Below are 18,583 nucleotides of genomic sequence, written 5' to 3' on the forward strand. Positions count from 1 at the left end.
GTAGTGGTGGAGCTGTAGTGGTGGAACTGTAGTGGTGGAGCTGTAGTGGAGGAGGTGTAGTGGTGGAGCTGTAGTAGAGGAGCTGTAGTGGAGGAGCTGTAGTGGTGGAGCTGTAGTGGTGGAGCTGTAGAGGTGGAACTGTAGTGGTGGAGCTGTAGTGGTGGAGCTGTAGTGGTGGAACTGTAGTGGTGGAGCTGTAGTGGCGGAGGTATAGTGGTGGAGCTGTAGTGGTGGAGCTGTAGTGGTGGAGCTGTAGTGGCGGAGCTGTAGTGGCGGAGGTATAGTGGCGGAGCTGTAGTGGTGGAACTGTGGTGGTGGAGCTGTAGTGGCGGAGGTATAGTGGTGGAACTGTAGTAGTGGAGCTGTAGTGGCGGAGGTATAGTGGCGGAGCTGTAGTGGTGGAGCTGTAGTGGCGGAGCTGTAGTGGCGGAGCTGTAGTGGCGGAGGTATAGTGGCGGAGCTGTAGTGGTGGAACTGTAGTAGTGGAGCTGTAGTGGTGGAACTGTAGTGGTGGAGCTGTAGTGGCGGAGCTGTAGTGGTGGAACTGTAGTAGTGGAGCTGTAGTGGCGGAGCTGTAGTGGCGGAGCTGTAGTGGTGGAGGTGTAGCGGTGGAGGTGTAGCGAGCCATGCAGGTGGAGGACTGCGTCGCGCCAGGGAGCGACGATCTGTCCAAGAAGCTGATGAACGTGGGCAGCGGCTACCCGAGCCCCGGCGGCTCTGCGCTCCCGCTGCAGGACCTCCCTTATATAGCGTCTGCTGCCAGGGACGACCTGGAGACGAGCTCACCTCTGAAAAAAAACTCTAGGGAGATGACGAATCAGTCGGAGGCAGACAGTTTCCCCGACTCCAAGGACGCAGCGGCGGACGTCCAGAGGGGCAAACTCTCCCCCGGTCTTCGCGGAGTGTCTGACACTCGTCATAATGTAGACGGGTGCGCGGGGGAGAGGTATATCTTCTCTCAAGCCAGCCAGTCGCAGCCAGTCTCAGCAGCTCCGAGTGCCATGTTCCCATACCCGAGCCAGCATGGACCGGCGCACCCGGCGTTTTCTATCGGCAGCCCCGGCCGGTACATGGCCCACCACCCCGTCATAGCCAACGGAGCGTACAACAGCATCCTGAGCAACGGCTCTGCGCAGGGCTACCCGGCGGCCGGCTACCCTTACGCGCAGCAGTATGGCCACACGTACCAAGGACCCGCCTTTTACCAGCTCTCCTCGGCGCAAGCCGGGCTGGTCCCCGGGAAAGCCCAGGTGTACCTGTGCAACAGGGCCCTGTGGCTCAAATTCCACAGACACCAAACGGAGATGATCATCACAAAGCAAGGGCGGTGAGTCTTCCCGCGCACCCGCGCGTAAATGGCACGAAGCCCACATGTGGTTCTGGAGAATTCCGGTGCCGCGGCAAACCTTACACGCCGTTACGCGTAAATTCAAAGCAGCGACTTTCCCGAAATTTAGAAATAGGTTATGAACGGGTTTTTATTACTATTATTATGATTATTATTATGATTATTATTGTTGCCAGAGAGCAGGGAACGGGTCTATTAAAGTCTTTCCGTCCGGGAAGAAGAGTCGCATCCGATCCCGCCTGTGAATGGTTTTGCGCGTCGTTACGCACACAGCCTTGGTGCTGTTGTGGTGCTGTTGTGATGCTGTTGTCATGTTGTTGTGATGCCGTTGCCACGGTGGACGGAGGCCCAACGTGTTGTAAATATTTTGCATCTTCTCCCCAGGCGGATGTTTCCTTTTCTGAGCTTCAACATTTCCGGCCTCGACCCCACCGCTCACTACAACATCTTCGTGGATGTAATTCTCGCCGATCCGAACCACTGGCGCTTCCAGGGAGGCAAGTGGGTGCCGTGCGGGAAAGCGGACACCAACGTGACAGGTACACGCTGCTGCTGCTGCTGCCGCTGCTGCTGCTGCCGCGGCGGCGGCGGCGGCGGCGGCGGCGGCACATTCAAACGGGACCACTGGGAGTGTTTGGGGGCATGATTAGTGGAGGCGGTTTCCGTGAAGGGTTGGTTCGAGAGGTGGACAGAGACATGGCCTTCTGGCGTCAAACCCTTATCCTTTTATTTTATCCTTCAGCTCGCCGTGAATATATTATTTCTTACCATTTCTGTCTTTATTATTATTATTATTGTTGTTATTATTGTTATTATTATTGTTATTATTATTGTTATTATTATTATTGTTATTATTGTTATTATTATTATTATTATTATTATTATTGTTTCAGCAACCACATCTTCTTTTTTCCCCTCTTCTAATTGGTCTGTGCAGGAAACAGGGTTTACATGCATCCGGATTCACCGAACACCGGCGCGCACTGGATGCGCCAGGAAATATCGTTTGGCAAACTGAAGCTAACGAACAACAAGGGCGCATCCAACAACACGGGGCAGGTAGCGCACCTCTTCAACTCCCCAGGGTCAGCCTGGCCCTCTCTGCTGGTTCTCATCCTCATCCTCATCATCCTCATCATAATAATAATCATAATAATAATAATCATCATCATAATCGTCGTCGTCGCCATAATAATAATAATAATAATGATAATAATAATAATGATTATGATAATCATAATGATAATAACAATAATAATAATGATGATAATAATAATGATAATAACAATGATGATGATAATAATAACGATGATAATAATAATGATAATAACAATGATGATAATAATAATAATGATGATAATAATAATGATAATAACAATGATGATAATAATAATGATAATAACAATGATGATAATAATAATAATAATGATGATAATAATAATGATAATAACAATGATGATAATAATAATGATGATAATAATAATAACAATGATGATAATAATAACAATGATAATAATGATGATAATAATAATGATAATAATAATAATGATGATAATAATGACAATGATAATGATGATAATAATAATGATAATAACAATGATGATAATAATAATGATAATAACAACGATGATAATAATAATAACGATGATAATAATAATGATAATAACAATGATGATAATAATAATAATGATGATAATAATAATGATAATAATAATAATAATAATAACAGTGATAATAATAATAACACATTTTATTTGTGGCCGCCTGACAGAAGACAGTAAAAACCAGCAGCGCTGTGTCAGACAGTATAACACCAACACAAAGCAGGTAGACAATGAGAAGTTAACACAACAGGTAAAGTACAACACCACCACCTGCACACACAGCAGTCAGTGCAGCGTGGCTCAGACTGGACACGCCGGGTGTAAAAGGAGCGTTTGGAGCTGGGCTGTGAAGGCTGAGAGAGAGTCGGTGTTGTGGAGGTCTTGTGGAAGAGAGCTCCACAAGCGGGGGGGGGGCGGGGGGTGGAGGCAGAGCGAGTGAAGGCTCCGGACCCCACGGTAGTGCAGCGGGCCGGTGGTGTAGTGAGGTGGAGAGCAGCGGAGGGTGCGGGAGGTGGAGAGCAGCGGAGGGTGCGGGAGACAGGTGAAGCAGCGGAGGGTGCGGGAGGTGGAGAGCAGCGGAGGGTGCGGGAGACAGGTGAAGCAGCTGGCTTATGGAGGGCCTGCTCTGCGGTGACAGCGTCAGCGTCTCGCCGCGTGTGCCCCGGAAGTGCTGCCTCCCCCCGCAGCATCGCGACTCCGGCACGGTCTGCAGACACGCAGCCGTGCTCGTGCTGTCCGCGTGTCCATCCGCCGGCCGGCACGTGAAGCGGTAGCTGTGTGCAGCACAGGCCGGCGGTTCGGTGCCGCTGTTCAGCCTCACAGCCCAGCCCCAGCTTGGACGTGTGACGTCATAAATGTTTTATATGTCCTTCCGAACCCCCAGATGGTGGTTCTGCAGTCCCTCCACAAGTACCAGCCCCGGCTCCACGTGGCGGAAGTGAACGAGGACGGGAGCGAGGACGCCAGCCAACCAGGGAGGGTCCAGACCTTCACCTTCTCCGAGACGCAGTTCATCGCCGTCACGGCCTACCAGAACACCGACGTAAGACCTCCACCACCTCCACCTCCTCCTCCACCACCTCCACCACCGCTGCAGCTGCTGCAGCTTTTACTGATTCATTTCTTTATTGTTTTGTTTGTTTGTTTGTTTGTTCGGTTCGTGCCAACACTACCGAGGCCCGGAGGCACCCCGGGGGCCCCGCCACATATTACAACGTCTTTGTGTCTCTAACATGAAGTCAAATCGTTTATTTCCACAGATCACACAACTGAAAATAGACCACAACCCCTTCGCGAAAGGATTTCGGGACAACTATGACACGTAAGATCTATTTGATTTGACTTGATTTGATTTGATTTGATTCAATTTTATTTTATTTTATTTTATTTTGCAACCAGGGGACGTCCTTCCCTTATTAATCTAATCTAAATATTTTAATCTAATCTAAATATTTTAATCTAATCTAGATATTGTAATCTAATCTAAATATTTTGATATAATCTAAATAGTTTAATCTAATCTAAATATTTTAATCTAATATAAATATTTTAATCTGTATTCTATTTAATAAAAGCAAACATTGACTGAAATGCCTTCGCTTTGCATCAGCTTGTTGCCCCCTGCACAAAGTAAAGCACGCCGCCTCTGGCCGCGGGGGGGGGGGGGATGCAAGCGAAGGCCTATTTTACAAGCCATTCCAACAGTTGTTGAGTTTACTGAGCGTTTATACGTTAACGATGACGTCACGTGTGTGTATTTAGCCTAGCTTTTTGAATGAGATGTGACAGCTGTTTGGATCAAGTAGTAGCCGTATGAAAAACAAACAAACAAGGTGATGGTGAAGATGATGATGATGATGGTGATGGTGTGAGTGTAGGTGGGGCGGCTGTTGGGCCCTGATTTAATCGAATAAGCCTGGATTTAATCGACGCGTCGTTTCGTTCCGTGCGGAGAGACCCGGTCTCGCCAGTCCGCGTCCAGGGAACACGGGAACATGCCGCGCTGCGCGCTGCGCGCACGCCAAAATCCAGTTCTGCGTGCACATGACGCGCCCAAATACCACGCGTCACCCTGAACGGCCATGACGTCACCAGCGAGGTTCAGTTCGCCCAGTTCTTCCACAACCAGGGTCAGGGTCAGGGTTAATCGAATAATGGAAGTACCACCGTTAACAGCATGGTTTAATTACAAGAGAGACGGCTCCCCCTGCCTACCTGCTTGTGGGTGTCCGCCGTCAGGTGAACTGGGCCTCGCTGGTGACGTCATGACCGTTCAGGGTGACGCGTGGTATTTGGAAGTTAATGGAAAGACTTGGCGTATCGTCTGCACGCAGAACTGGACTCTGGCGTGTTGTCTGCATGCAGACTGGCATGTCGTGTTGTCTGCATGCAGCGTAGCATGTCGTGTTGTCTGCATGCAGACTGGCATGTCGTGTTGTCTGCATGCAGCGTGGCATGTCGTGTTGTCTGCATGCAGACTGGCATGTCGTGTTGTCTGCATGCAGCGTAGCATGTCGTGTTGTCTGCATGCAGACTGACATGTCGTGTTGTCAGCATGCAGCGTGGCATGTCGTGTTGTCTGCATGCAGCGTGGCATGTCGTGTTGTCTGCATGCAGACTGGCATGTCGTGTTGTCTGCATGCAGCGTAGCATGTCGTGTTGTCTGCATGCAGCGCGGCGTGTCGTGTTGTCTGCATGCACTGTGGCATGTCGTGTTGTCTGCATGCAGCGTGGCATGTCGTGTTGTCTGCATGCAGCGTGGCATGTCGTGTTGTCTGCATGCAGACTGGCATGTCGTGTTGTCTGCATGCAGACTGACATGTCGTGTTGTCTGCATGCAGCGTGGCATGTCGTGTTGTCTGCATGCAGACTGACATGTCGTGTTGTCAGCATGCAGCGTGGCATGTCGTGTTGTCTGCATGCAGCGCGGCGTGTCGCGTTGTCTGCATGCACTGTGGCATGTCGTGTTGTCTGCATGCAGCGTAGCATGTCGTGTTGTCAGCATGCAGCGTAGCATGTCGTGTTGTCTGCATGCAGACTGGCATGTCGTGTTGTCTGCATGCAGACTGACATGTCGTGTTGTCTGCATGCAGCGTGGCATGTCGTGTTGTCTGCATGCAGCGTAGCATGTCGTGTTGTCTGCATGCAGACTGACATGTCGTGTTGTCTGCATGCAGCGTAGCATGTCGTGTTGTCTGCATGCAGACTGGCATGTCGTGTTGTCTGCATGCAGACTGGCATGTCGTGTTGTCTGCATGCAGACTGACATGTCGTGTTGTCTGCAGGCAGACTGACATGTCGTGTTGTCAGCATGCAGCGTGGCATGTCGTGTTGTCTGCATGCAGCGTAGCATGTCGTGTTGTCTGCATGCAGACTGGCATGTCGTGTTGTCTGCATGCAGACTGGCATGTCGTGTTGTCTGCATGCAGACTGGCATGTCGTGTTGTCTGCATGCAGCGTGACATGTCGTGTTGTCTGCATGCAGCGTGGCATGTCGTGTTGTCCGCATGCAGCGTGGCATGTCGTTTTGTCTGCATGCAGCGTGGCATGTCGTGTTGTCTGCATGTATCGTGGCATGTCGTGTTGTCTGCATGCAGCGTGGCGTGTCGTGTTGTCTGCATGCAGACTGGCGTGTCGTGTTGTCTGCATGCAGCGTGGCATGTCGTGTTGTCTGCATGCAGACTGGCATGTCGTGTTGTCTGCATGCAGCGTGACATGTCGTGTTGTCTGCATGCAGCGTGGCATGTCGTGTTGTCCGCATGCAGCGTGGCATGTCGTGTTATCTGCATGCAGCGTGGCGTGTCGTGTTGTCTGCATGCAGCGTAGCATGTCGTGTTGTCTGCATGCAGCGTGGCGTGTCGTGTTGTCTGCATGCAGCGTGGCATGTCGTGTTGTCTGCATGCAGCGTGGCATGTCGTGTTGTCTGCATGTAGACTGGCATGTCGTGTTGTCTGCATGCAGCGTGGCATGTCGTGTTGTCTGCATGCAGCGTGGCGTGTCGTGTTGTCTGCATGCAGACTGACATGTCGTGTTGTCTGCATGCAGCGTGGCGTGTCGTGTTGTCTGCATGCAGACTGACATGTCGTGTTGTCTGCATGCAGCGTGGCATGTCGTGTTGTCTGCATGCAGACTGACATGTCGTGTTGTCTGCATGCAGCGTGGCATGTCGTGTTGTCTGCATGCAGCGTGACATGTCGTGTTGTCTGCATGCAGCGTGGCATGTCGTGTTGTCTGCATGCAGCGTGACATGTCGTGTTGTCTGCATGCAGACTGACATGTCGTGTTGTCTGCATGCAGACTGACATGTCGTGTTGTCTGCATGCAGCGTGGCATGTCGTGTTGTCTGCATGCAGCGTGTTGTGTCGTGTTGTCTGCGTGCAGCCTGACATGTCGTGTTGTCTGCTTGCAGACTATTGAGACCGGCCTCGTTGTAACGCTGTCCTGCATCTTACAGCGTGGCGCGCTACGTGTGTGAACTGACTGCCTGTGTGTTTTCTCGCCATGTCAGTGTCTACACAGGCTGCGACATCGACCGCCTAACTCCATCGCCGGGTGACTCTCCGCGTTCACAGATCGTGCCTGGTGCCAGATATGCCATGACAAGTTCTTTCCTGCAGGACCAATTTGTCAGCACTTATGCCAAGTCTCGCTTCCACCCTGGCGTGGGGAGCGGTCCTGGCACCGACCGCAGCGTCCCACTCAGCAACAGCTTGCTCTCCCCGCAACAAACCGAGGAGCCCACTGTCGCCTCCCCGCAGCGATGGTTTGTCGCCCCTGCCAACAACCGACTGGACTTCTCCGCCTCGGCGTACGACGCCGCCGACTTCGCTGGCAACGCGGCCACCCTGCTGTCCTACGCAGCGGCTGGAGTGAAGGCGCTACCGCTGCCGGCCGCCGGCTGCTCCAACAGGCCGCTCGGCTATTACGCGGACCCGTCCGGGTGGGGGGCGCGCACGCCGCCGCAGTACTGCAGCAGCAAGTCCAGCTCGGTTCTGTCCTGCTGGCCCGCCAACTCGGTCGGTGGCAGGACGGGCCCCAACTACCTGGCCGAGGACGGAGACGCCGTCCCTTCGGAGAGGTCCCCGATTGGCGCGTCCGAGGAGGCGAAACCCAAAGACTTGTCCGAATCCAGCTGGATAGAGACCCCGTCCTCCATCAAGTCCATTGATTCGAGCGATTCTGGAATATTCGAACAAGCCAAACGGAGAAGAATCTCACCGTCTGCCACGCCGGTTTCGGAAACTGTGTCCCCGCTGAAATCCGAGATGTTGGCGCCAAGAGAGGAAAAAAACTGCACCAAGGACATGGGCTACTATAGTTTTTACCAGCACAGTTAAACACAGCTATCTATCTATCTATCTATCTATCTATCTATCTATCTATCTATCTATCTATCTATCTATCTATCTATCTATCTATCTATCTATCTATCTATCTATCTATCGATCTATCTATCGATCTATCTATCTATCTATCTATCTATCTATCTATCTATCTATCTATCTATCTATCTATCTATCTATCTATCTATCTATCTATCTATCTATCTATCTATCTATCTATCTATCTATCTATCTATCTATCTATCTATCTATCTATCTATCTATCTATCTATCTGTCTGTCTGTCTGTCTGTCTGTCTATCTATCTATCTATCTATCTATCTATCTATCTATCTATCTATCTATCTATCTATCTATCTATCTATCTATCTATCTATCTATCTATCTATCGGTCTGTCTGTCTGTCTGTCTGTCTGTCTGTCTATCTATCTATCTATCTATCTATCTATCTATCTATCTATCTATCTATCTATCTATCTATCTATCTATCTATCTATCTATCTATCTATCTATCTATCTATCTATCTATCTATCCAATCATTGAAATGGATGAGAATACAAATAAGGAATTATCACCTCACCTTTTACTGGCCAAAGTGTAAATTCTTCCGTTATTCATCATTATCTCTTTTATTTGGAGGGGTGGGCGTGGGGTGGGGGGGTGGGGTGGGGTGGGGGGCTTGTTTTATCATCCAATACTTTTTAGTCAGAAAACACTGTAATTATGAATATAATGTACATACTATTTATCATTTGGTGATAGTTGTTGGATGTACGCAGCTGAATTTGAATTTGCCTTATTTTATGGTGTTATAAACAACAACAAAATAATCTTTTTTTTTCTTTCTGTTAATTAGCCCAAAATGTTAGTTAAAGATACTGAAAATCTATACAGAATCTGTCCACGTGTAGCATATACTGGCATATTCATCTGCCAGGCAAAAGCTGTATTTTGTACGTTATCAGTTAGGTACTAAATGTGAAAGTCGATGACGTAAGCATAAGAAGATGAAATCTAGATTCACGGTAGCTAGATGTGACTGACGAGGTCGTTGATGTGGATCGTGTAGATTTAGGGTCATTTTGCTGTCGGAGCGTCTCTGGGACTGGTTCGTTGTCCGTAGCTCCGGAGCTGTGTTGTCTGTGGAAAACCTCTGTATCTGCTGTGATGTGACTGGAAAATAAAAAACACAATAAATATGACAAATGAATAAATAAATAAATAAATAACAAGTAAAACATGACAGCGTCTCGGCACACCGCCCCAAACAAAATGCTTCTTCTTGAATCGCCACGACAACGGTCTCGTGTGGGGGGGCTGTCTTCAAAAAGATACATTTTATATGAAGAATCCACGCGGCTACAAAGTTACAATGTTGCAGTTTACATTCAGCGGACGCTTTTATCCTACGCGGCGAGCCACGCGACAGGGAGGCCGCGCGGTGCGGGGCAGTAAGACCGGCTCAGGGGGTAAAGCCGCGCGGTGCGGGGCAGTAAGACCGGCTCAGGGGGTAAAGCGGGGGTGTTAAATGATATTAATGCGCAGTAATTACACAGTAAAGGTCCCCTGCAGGTGGTGGTGAGGGGAGAGGGGGGGGGGGGTTGAGGGCAGGACCGTGAGGGAGGAAACGGGTTTTGGTTTGTTGTTTTGAGAACAGCTCATTACAGAGACACAATGAAAAATAAACGCGTACACAAATAGAGGATGGGGACACAAATACACAAACACATAAAGGACCATGACACAATGCACTACACCAAGTATACACTTACACATTACACCTGGCGCACATTTCAGGCAGACCCACCCCTTCCGTTTGTTTGTTTGTTTGTTTGTTTGTTTTTATTGTATTTTCCTTTTTTGAAATCTTATGTGTGTTGCTGTACGTTTCTGTGTATCGAGAGAACAAATGAGCCGAACCAAATTCTTTGCGTGTCTGAACGCGACGACTTGGCAAATACACCGTAAAACCCTGCGTTTTAATTTAACTTCCTGGGTGTTAATTTAACTTCCTGGGTGTTAATTTAACTTCCTGGGTGTTAATTTTAACTTCCTGGGTGTTAATTTAACTTCCTTTGTGTTAATTTAACTTCCTTGGTGTTAATTTAACTTCCTTTGTGTTAATTTAACTTCCTTTGTGTTAATTTAACTTCCTGGGTGTTAATTTAACTTCCTGGGTGTTAATTTTATCTTCCTGGGTGTTAATTTAACTTCCTGCGAGTTAATTTAACTTCCTGCGTGTTAATTTTAACTTCCTTCGTGTTAATTTAACTTCCTGCGTGATAATTTTAACTTCCTGCGTGTTAATTTAACTTCCTGCATGTTAATTTTAACTTCCTTCATGTTAATGTAACTTCCTGCGTGTTAATTTTAACTTCATGGGTGTTAATTGAACTTCCTAGGTGTTAATTTAACTTCCTGCGTGTTAACTTAACTTCCTGCATGTTAATTTAGCTTCCTGGGTGTTAATTTAACTTCCTGGGTGTTCATTTAACTTCCTTCGTGTTAATTTAACTTCCTGGGTGTTAATTTAACTTCCTGTGTGTTAATTTTAACTACCTTCGTGTTAATTTAACTTCCTGCGTGTTAATTTGACTTCCTGCGTGTTAACTTAACTTCCTGCGAGTTAATTTAACTTCCTGTGTGTTAATTTTAACTTCCTGTGTGTTAATTTAACTTCATTGGTGTTAATTTAACTTCCTGAGTGTTAATTTTAACTTCCGAAGTGTTAATTTAACTTCCTTGGTTTTAATTTAACTTCCTGGGTGTTAATTTTATCTTCCTGGGTGTTAACTTAACTTCCTGCGTATTAATTTAACTTCCTAAGTATTAATTTAACTTCCTGGATGTTAATTTAACTTCCTTCGTGTTAATTTAACTTCCTGGGTGTTAATTTAACTTCCTGCGAGTTAATTTAACTTCCTGGGTGTTAATTTAACTTCCTGCCAGTTAATTTAACTTCCTGGGTGTTAATTTAACTTCCTGCGTATTGATTTAACTTCCTGGATGTTAATTTAACTTCCTGCGTGTTAATTTAACTTCCTGGATGTTAATTTAACTTCCTGCGTGTTAATTTAACTTCCTGCGTGTTAACTTAACTTCCTTCGTGTTAATTTTAACTTCCTGGGTGTTAATTTATATTCCTGCGTGTTAATTTTAACTTCCTGGGTGTTAATTTTAACTTCCTGGGTGTTAATTTAACTTCCTGCGTGTTAATTTAACTTCCTGTGTGTTAATCTAACGTCCTGTGTGTTAACTTAACTTCCTGCGTGTTAACTTAACTTCCTTCGTGTTAATTTTAACTTCCTGGGTGTTAATTTTAACTTCCTGGGTGTTAATTAACTTCCTGGGTGTTAATTTTAACTTCCTGGGTGTTAATTTAACTTCCTGGATGTTAATTTAACTTTCTGCGTATTAATTTAACTTTCTGCGTATTAATTTAACTTCCTGCGTATTGATTTAACTTCCTGGAGGTTAATTTAACTTCCTGCGTATTGATTTAACTTCCTGGATGTTAATTTAACTTCCTGCATATTAATTTAACTTCCTGCGTATTGATTTAACTTCCTGGATGTTAATTTAACTTCCTGCGTATTAATTTAACTTCCTGGATGTTAATTTCACTTCCTGCGTGTTAATTTAACTTCCTGGATATTAATTTAACTTCCTGGATGTTAATTTAACTTCCTGCGTGTTGATTTAACTTCCTGAATGTTAATTTAACTTCCTGAATGTTAATTTAACTTCCTGCGTATTGATTTAACTTCCTGGGTGTTAATTTAACTTCCTGTGTGTGAATTTAACTTCCTGGATGTTAATTTAACTTCCTGGATGTTAATTTAACTTCCTGCGTATTAATTTAACTTCCTGCGTATTGATTTAACTTCCTGGATGTTAATTTAACTTCCTGAATGTTAATTTCACTTCCTGCGTGTTAATTTAACTTCCTGTGTGTTAATTTTAACTTCCTAGGTGTTAATTTAACTTCCTGCGTGTTAACTTAACTTCCTGCATGCTAATTTAGCTTCCTGGGTGTTAATTTAACTTTCTGGGTGTTCATTTAACTTCCTTCGTGTTAATTTAACTTCCTGGGTGTTAATTTAACTTCCTGTGTGTTAATTTTAACTACCTTCGTGTTAATTTAACTTCCTGCGTGTTAATTTGACTTCCTGCGTGTTAACTTAACTTCCTGCGAGTTAATTTAACTTCCTGTGTGTTAATTTTAACTTCCTGTGTGTTAATTTAACTTCATTGGTGTTAATTTAACTTCCTGAGTGTTAATTTTAACTTCCGAAGTGTTAATTTAACTTCCTTGGTTTTAATTTAACTTCCTGGGTGTTAATTTTATCTTCCTGGGTGTTAACTTAACTTCCTGCGTATTAATTTAACTTCCTAAGTATTAATTTAACTTCCTGGATGTTAATTTAACTTCCTTCGTGTTAATTTAACTTCCTGGGTGTTAATTTAACTTCCTGCGAGTTAATTTAACTTCCTGGGTGTTAATTTAACTTCCTGCCAGTTAATTTAACTTCCTGGGTGTTAATTTAACTTCCTGCGTATTGATTTAACTTCCTGGATGTTAATTTAACTTCCTGCGTGTTAATTTAACTTCCTGGATGTTAATTTAACTTCCTGCGTGTTAATTTAACTTCCTGCGTGTTAACTTAACTTCCTTCGTGTTAATTTTAACTTCCTGGGTGTTAATTTATATTCCTGCGTGTTAATTTTAACTTCCTGGGTGTTAATTTTAACTTCCTGGGTGTTAATTTAACTTCCTGCGTGTTAATTTAACTTCCTGTGTGTTAATCTAACGTCCTGTGTGTTAACTTAACTTCCTGCGTGTTAACTTAACTTCCTTCGTGTTAATTTTAACTTCCTGGGTGTTAATTTTAACTTCCTGGGTGTTAATTAACTTCCTGGGTGTTAATTTTAACTTCCTGGGTGTTAATTTAACTTCCTGGATGTTAATTTAACTTTCTGCGTATTAATTTAACTTTCTGCGTATTAATTTAACTTCCTGCGTATTGATTTAACTTCCTGGAGGTTAATTTAACTTCCTGCGTATTGATTTAACTTCCTGGATGTTAATTTAACTTCCTGCATATTAATTTAACTTCCTGCGTATTGATTTAACTTCCTGGATGTTAATTTAACTTCCTGCGTATTAATTTAACTTCCTGGATGTTAATTTCACTTCCTGCGTGTTAATTTAACTTCCTGGATATTAATTTAACTTCCTGGATGTTAATTTAACTTCCTGCGTGTTGATTTAACTTCCTGAATGTTAATTTAACTTCCTGAATGTTAATTTAACTTCCTGCGTATTGATTTAACTTCCTGGGTGTTAATTTAACTTCCTGTGTGTGAATTTAACTTCCTGGATGTTAATTTAACTTACTCCGTGTTAATTTAACTTCCTGGATGTTAATTTAACTTCCTGCGTATTAATTTAACTTCCTGCGTATTGATTTAACTTCCTGGATGTTAATTTAACTTCCTGCGTGTTAATTTAACTTCCTGGATGTTAATTTAACTTCCTGAATGTTAATTTCACTTCCTGCGTGTTAATTTAACTTCCTGTGTGTTAATTTTAACTTCCTGCGTGTTAATTTAACTTCCTGTATGTTAATTTAACTTCCTGGGTGTTAATTTAACTTCCTGCATATTGATTTAACTTCCTGGATGTTAATTTAACTTCCTTCGTGTTAATTTAACTTCCTGGGTGTTAATTTAACTTCCTGCGTATTAATGTAACTTCCTGGGTTTTAATTTAACTTCCTGGGTGTTAATTTAACTTCCTGGGTTTTAATTTAACTTCCTGCATATTAATTTAACTTCCTGCGTATTGATTTAACTTCCTGGATGTTAATTTAACTTCCTGCATATTAATTTAACTTCCTGCGTATTGATTTAACTTCCTGGATGTTAATTTAACTTCCTGTGTGTTAATTTAACTTCCTAGATGTTAATTTAACTTCCTGTGTGTTAATTTTAACTTCCTGCGTGTTAATTTAACTTCCTGCGTGTTAATTTAACTTCCTGTGTGTTAATTTTAACTTCCTGTGTGTTAATTTAACTTCCTGTGTGTTAATTTAACTCGGAGAGTGTAAAAGTGGACTGAGAAGGATCCATTTGTACGCTCTCAGAGTTGAATTAGCACTCAGGGTTTTACCGTGTAGACGGTTCTGATTCTGGTTTAAAGGAGAAACTCAGAAATAGAAACGGGACTCGTGCAGCTCAGAGTCGATAGAAAATATAAGTCGAACTTTCGACTCAGTCACGGAAACTGTAAACGCATTATAAAGACGACTTTGAGTGTTAGGAAAGCGTTATATAACTTTGATTTATTATTATTATTATTATTATTATTATTATGTAGCTACTGATCATATGCAAAACATCTCGGTGCAGTTCCAGCTGATTAATGACGTCACCACGTAACATCTAGATCATTCGATGCTGCAGCTTGTAACGTAACGTAGATTCAAAAGGTTTGAGAGAAATCTACATTTGGATCACCATCACTCCGTTTTCTGTGTGTGTGTGTGTGTGTGTGTGTGTGTGTGTGTGTGTGTGTGTGTGTGTGTGTTTGTGTGACCATCCCACGGACATACACCAGATGGCGATAGAGACTTTAGTATAATTAATGAGCCTTAATGGATGGAGTTGATGACTGCCTGCTGATAGGAATGAATAGTGATGTTACCGTAATGCTGCGGTGAGTCAGAACTGCACTGCAACAATACAGAGATTAAAACACACACACACACACACACACACACACACACACTTCACACACACACACTACACACGCACACACCACAAATACACACACACACACCACACACACACACACACACTACACACACACACACACCACAAATACACACACACACACACCACACACACACATACACACTACACATACGCACTACAAATACACACACGCACACACACACACACACACACACACTACACACACGCACCACAAATACACAGACACACACTGCACGCACGCACACACACACACCACAAATACACACACACTACACACCACAAATACACACACACACACACACACACTACACATACGCACCACAAATACACACACACACACACACACACACACAGTACAATGTCAGGCTTGAACAATAATAAAGAATCATGAGACCTTTGTGCTAAAGACGAGAGTTTAATCAAAGTTAAACAAACCCAACAGAGTGAGACGAGGGACATGACGTCACAGGTCTACATAAAGGTTGCATTTGATCTTCTGTTGTAAGTGCAGTGATCAGTGTCCCATTTCAAACGTCGAGTAGGCCTCCGCCAACCTTCTTCTGCAGAAATGTCCTCTGGCCAGCGGTGATTTGGCTTGGTTATGAGGATGCGCCGTCGTGGCCCGGAAGCTTCTCGAAGCCTTGTCCCTTGCAGGGGGGATCCGGCGAGCTCAGTGGCTTGTGAGTGTGCAGCTGTTCAAGGCGCGACTCACTGATCCTCTTCCATCACACTGACAGAGGACACGACTGCTGTCCCGACTGGGTCATATGCAGAGGCAGTTTGCAGCACATCCGTGTCGGAGTAGGTGTCTACAAGCCACATACTGAAGGTGTCCAGGAAGTAGCTATCTACAAGCCACATACTGAAGGTGTCCAGGAAGTAGGTATCTACAAGCCACATACTGAAGGTGTCCGGGAAGTAGGAATCTACAAGCCACATACTGAAGGTGTCCAGGAAGTAGGTATCTACAAGAAACAAACTGAAGGTGTCCAGGAAGTAGGAATCTACAAGTCACATACTGAAGGTGTCCAGCAAGTAGCTATCTACAAGCCACATACTGAAGGTGTCCAGGAAGTAGGTATCTACAAGCCACATACTGAAGGTGTCCGGGAAGTAGGTGTCTACAAGCCACATACTGAAGGTGTCCGGGAAGTAGGTGTCTACAAGCCACATACTGAAGGTGTCTGGAAAGTAGGAATCTACAAGCCACATACTGAAGGTGTCCGGGAAGTAGATATCTACAAGCCACATACTGAAGGTGTCTGGAAAGTAGGAATCTACAAGCCAAATACTGAAGGTGTCCGGGAAGTAGGTATCTACAAGTCACACATTGAAGGTGTGCGGGAAGTAGGTGTCTACAAGCCACATACTGAAGGTGTCCGGGAAGTAGGAATCTACAAGCCACATACTGAAGGTGTCCGGGAAGTAGGTGTCTACAAGCCACATACTGAAGGTGTCTGGGAAGTACGTAGATATCTACTAGCCACATACTGAAGGTGTCCGGGAAGTAGGTGTCTACAAGCCACATACTGAAGGTGTTTGGGAAGTACATAGGTATCTACAAGCCACATACTGAAGGTGTCCGGGAAGTAGCTGTCTACAAGCCACATACTGAAGGTGTCCGGGAAGTAGGTGTCTACAAGCCACATACTGAAGGTGTCTGGGAAGTACGTAGATATCTACTAGCCACATACTGAAGGTGTCCGGGAAGTAGGTGTCTACAAGCCACATACTGAAGGTGTTTGGGAAGTACATAGGTATCTACAAGCCACATACTGAAGTTGTCCGGGAAGTAGGTGTCTACAAGCCATATACTGAAGGTGTCCGGGAAGTAGGTATCTACAAGCCACACATTGAAGGTGTGCGGAAAGTAGGTGTCTACAAGCCAAATACTGAAGATGTCCGGGAAGTAGATATCTACAAGCCACATACTGAAGGTGTCCAGGAAGTAGCTATCTACAAGCCACATACTGAAGGTGTCCAGGAAGTAGGTATCTACTAGCCACATACTGAAGGTGTCTGGGAAGTAGGAATCTACAAGCCACATACTGAAGGTGTCTGGAAAGTAGGAATCTACAAGCCACATACTGAAGGTGTCCGGGAAGTAGATATCTACAAGCCACATACTGAAGGTGTCCGGGAAGTAGGTGTCTACAAGCCACATACTGAAGGTGTCCGGGAAGTAGGTGTCTACAAGCCACATATTGAAGGTGTCCGGGAAGTAGGTGTCTACAAGTCACATACTGAAGGTGTCCAGGAAGTAGGAGTCTACAAGCCAAATACTGAAGGTGTCCGGGAAGTAGGTATCTACAAGTCACACATTGAAGGTGTGCGGGAAGTAGGTGTCTACAAGCCACATACTGAAGGTGTCCGGGAAGTAGGAATCTACAAGCCACATACTGAAGGTGTCCGGGAAGTAGGTGTCTACAAGCCACATACTGAAGGTGTCTGGGAAGTACGTAGATATCTATTAGCCACATACTGAAGGTGTCCGGGAAGTAGGTGTCTACAAGCCACATACTGAAGGTGTCTGGGAAGTACGTAGGTATCTACTAGCCACATACTGAAGGTGTCCGGGAAGTAGGAATCTACAAGCCACATACTGAAGGTGTCTGGGAAGTACGTAGGTATCTACTAGCCACATACTGAAGGTGTCCGGGAAGTAGGTGTCTACAAGCCACATACTGAAGGTGTCTGGGAAGTACGTAGGTATCTACAAGCCACACACTGAAGGTGTCCGGGAAGTAGGTGTCTACAAGCCACATACTGAAGGTGTCCGGGAAGTAGGTGTCTACAAGCCACATACTGAAGGTGTCCGGGAAGTAGGTATCTAAAAGCCACATATTGAAGGTGTCCGGGAAGTAGGTATCTACAAGCCACACACTGAAGGTGTCTGGGAAGTAGGAATCTACAAGCCACATACTGAAGGTGTCCGGAAAATAGGTATCTACAAGCCACATATTGAAGGTGTCCGGGAAGTAGGAATCTACAAGCCACATACTGAAGGTGTCCGGGAAGTAGGTGTCTACAAGCGACATACTGAAGGTGTCCGGGAAGTAGGTGTCTACAAGCCACATATTGAAGGTGTCCGGGAAGTACGTAGGTTTCTACAAGCCACATACTGAAGGTGTCCGGGAAGTAGGTATCTACAAGCCACATACTGAAGGTGTCCGGGAAGTAGGTATCTACAAGCCACATACTGAAGGTGTCTGGAAAGTAGGAGTCTACAAGCCACATACTGAAGGTGTCCGGGAAGTAGGTATCTACAAGCCACATACTGAAGGTGTCCGGGAAGTAGGAGTCTACAAGCCACATACTGAAGGTGTCGGGGAAGTAGGTGTCTACAAGCCACATACTGAAGGTGTCCGGGAAGTAGGTATCTACAAGCCACATACTGAAGGTGTCTGGGAAGTACGTAGATATCTACTAGCCACATACTGAAGGTGTCCGGGAAGTAGGTGTCTACAAGCCACATACTGAAGGTGTCTGGGAAGTACGTAGGTATCTACTAG

General features: G+C 45.0%; 1 protein-coding gene across 1 annotated transcript in view; it reads left to right on the forward strand.

The window, feature by feature from the left end:
- Positions 1-662: 662 nt before the first annotated feature.
- LOC130120969 (sodium-driven chloride bicarbonate exchanger-like) overlaps positions 663-18,583 on the forward strand; it is a 66,366-nt gene continuing 48,445 nt past the window's right edge. Inside the window, exons 1-6 of the mRNA XM_056289797.1 lie at positions 663-1,327; positions 1,733-1,887; positions 2,286-2,407; positions 3,836-3,994; positions 4,212-4,273; positions 7,460-8,283. Of these exons, the coding sequence (XP_056145772.1) occupies positions 681-1,327; positions 1,733-1,887; positions 2,286-2,407; positions 3,836-3,994; positions 4,212-4,273; positions 7,460-8,283 (1,969 nt within the window). The 5' untranslated portion in view covers positions 663-680. The remainder of the gene's footprint in view (positions 1,328-1,732; positions 1,888-2,285; positions 2,408-3,835; positions 3,995-4,211; positions 4,274-7,459; positions 8,284-18,583) is intronic.

The sequence above is a fragment of the Lampris incognitus genome, chromosome 11, assembly GCF_029633865.1.
Source record: "Lampris incognitus isolate fLamInc1 chromosome 11, fLamInc1.hap2, whole genome shotgun sequence".
NCBI lineage: Eukaryota > Metazoa > Chordata > Actinopteri > Lampriformes > Lampridae > Lampris > Lampris incognitus.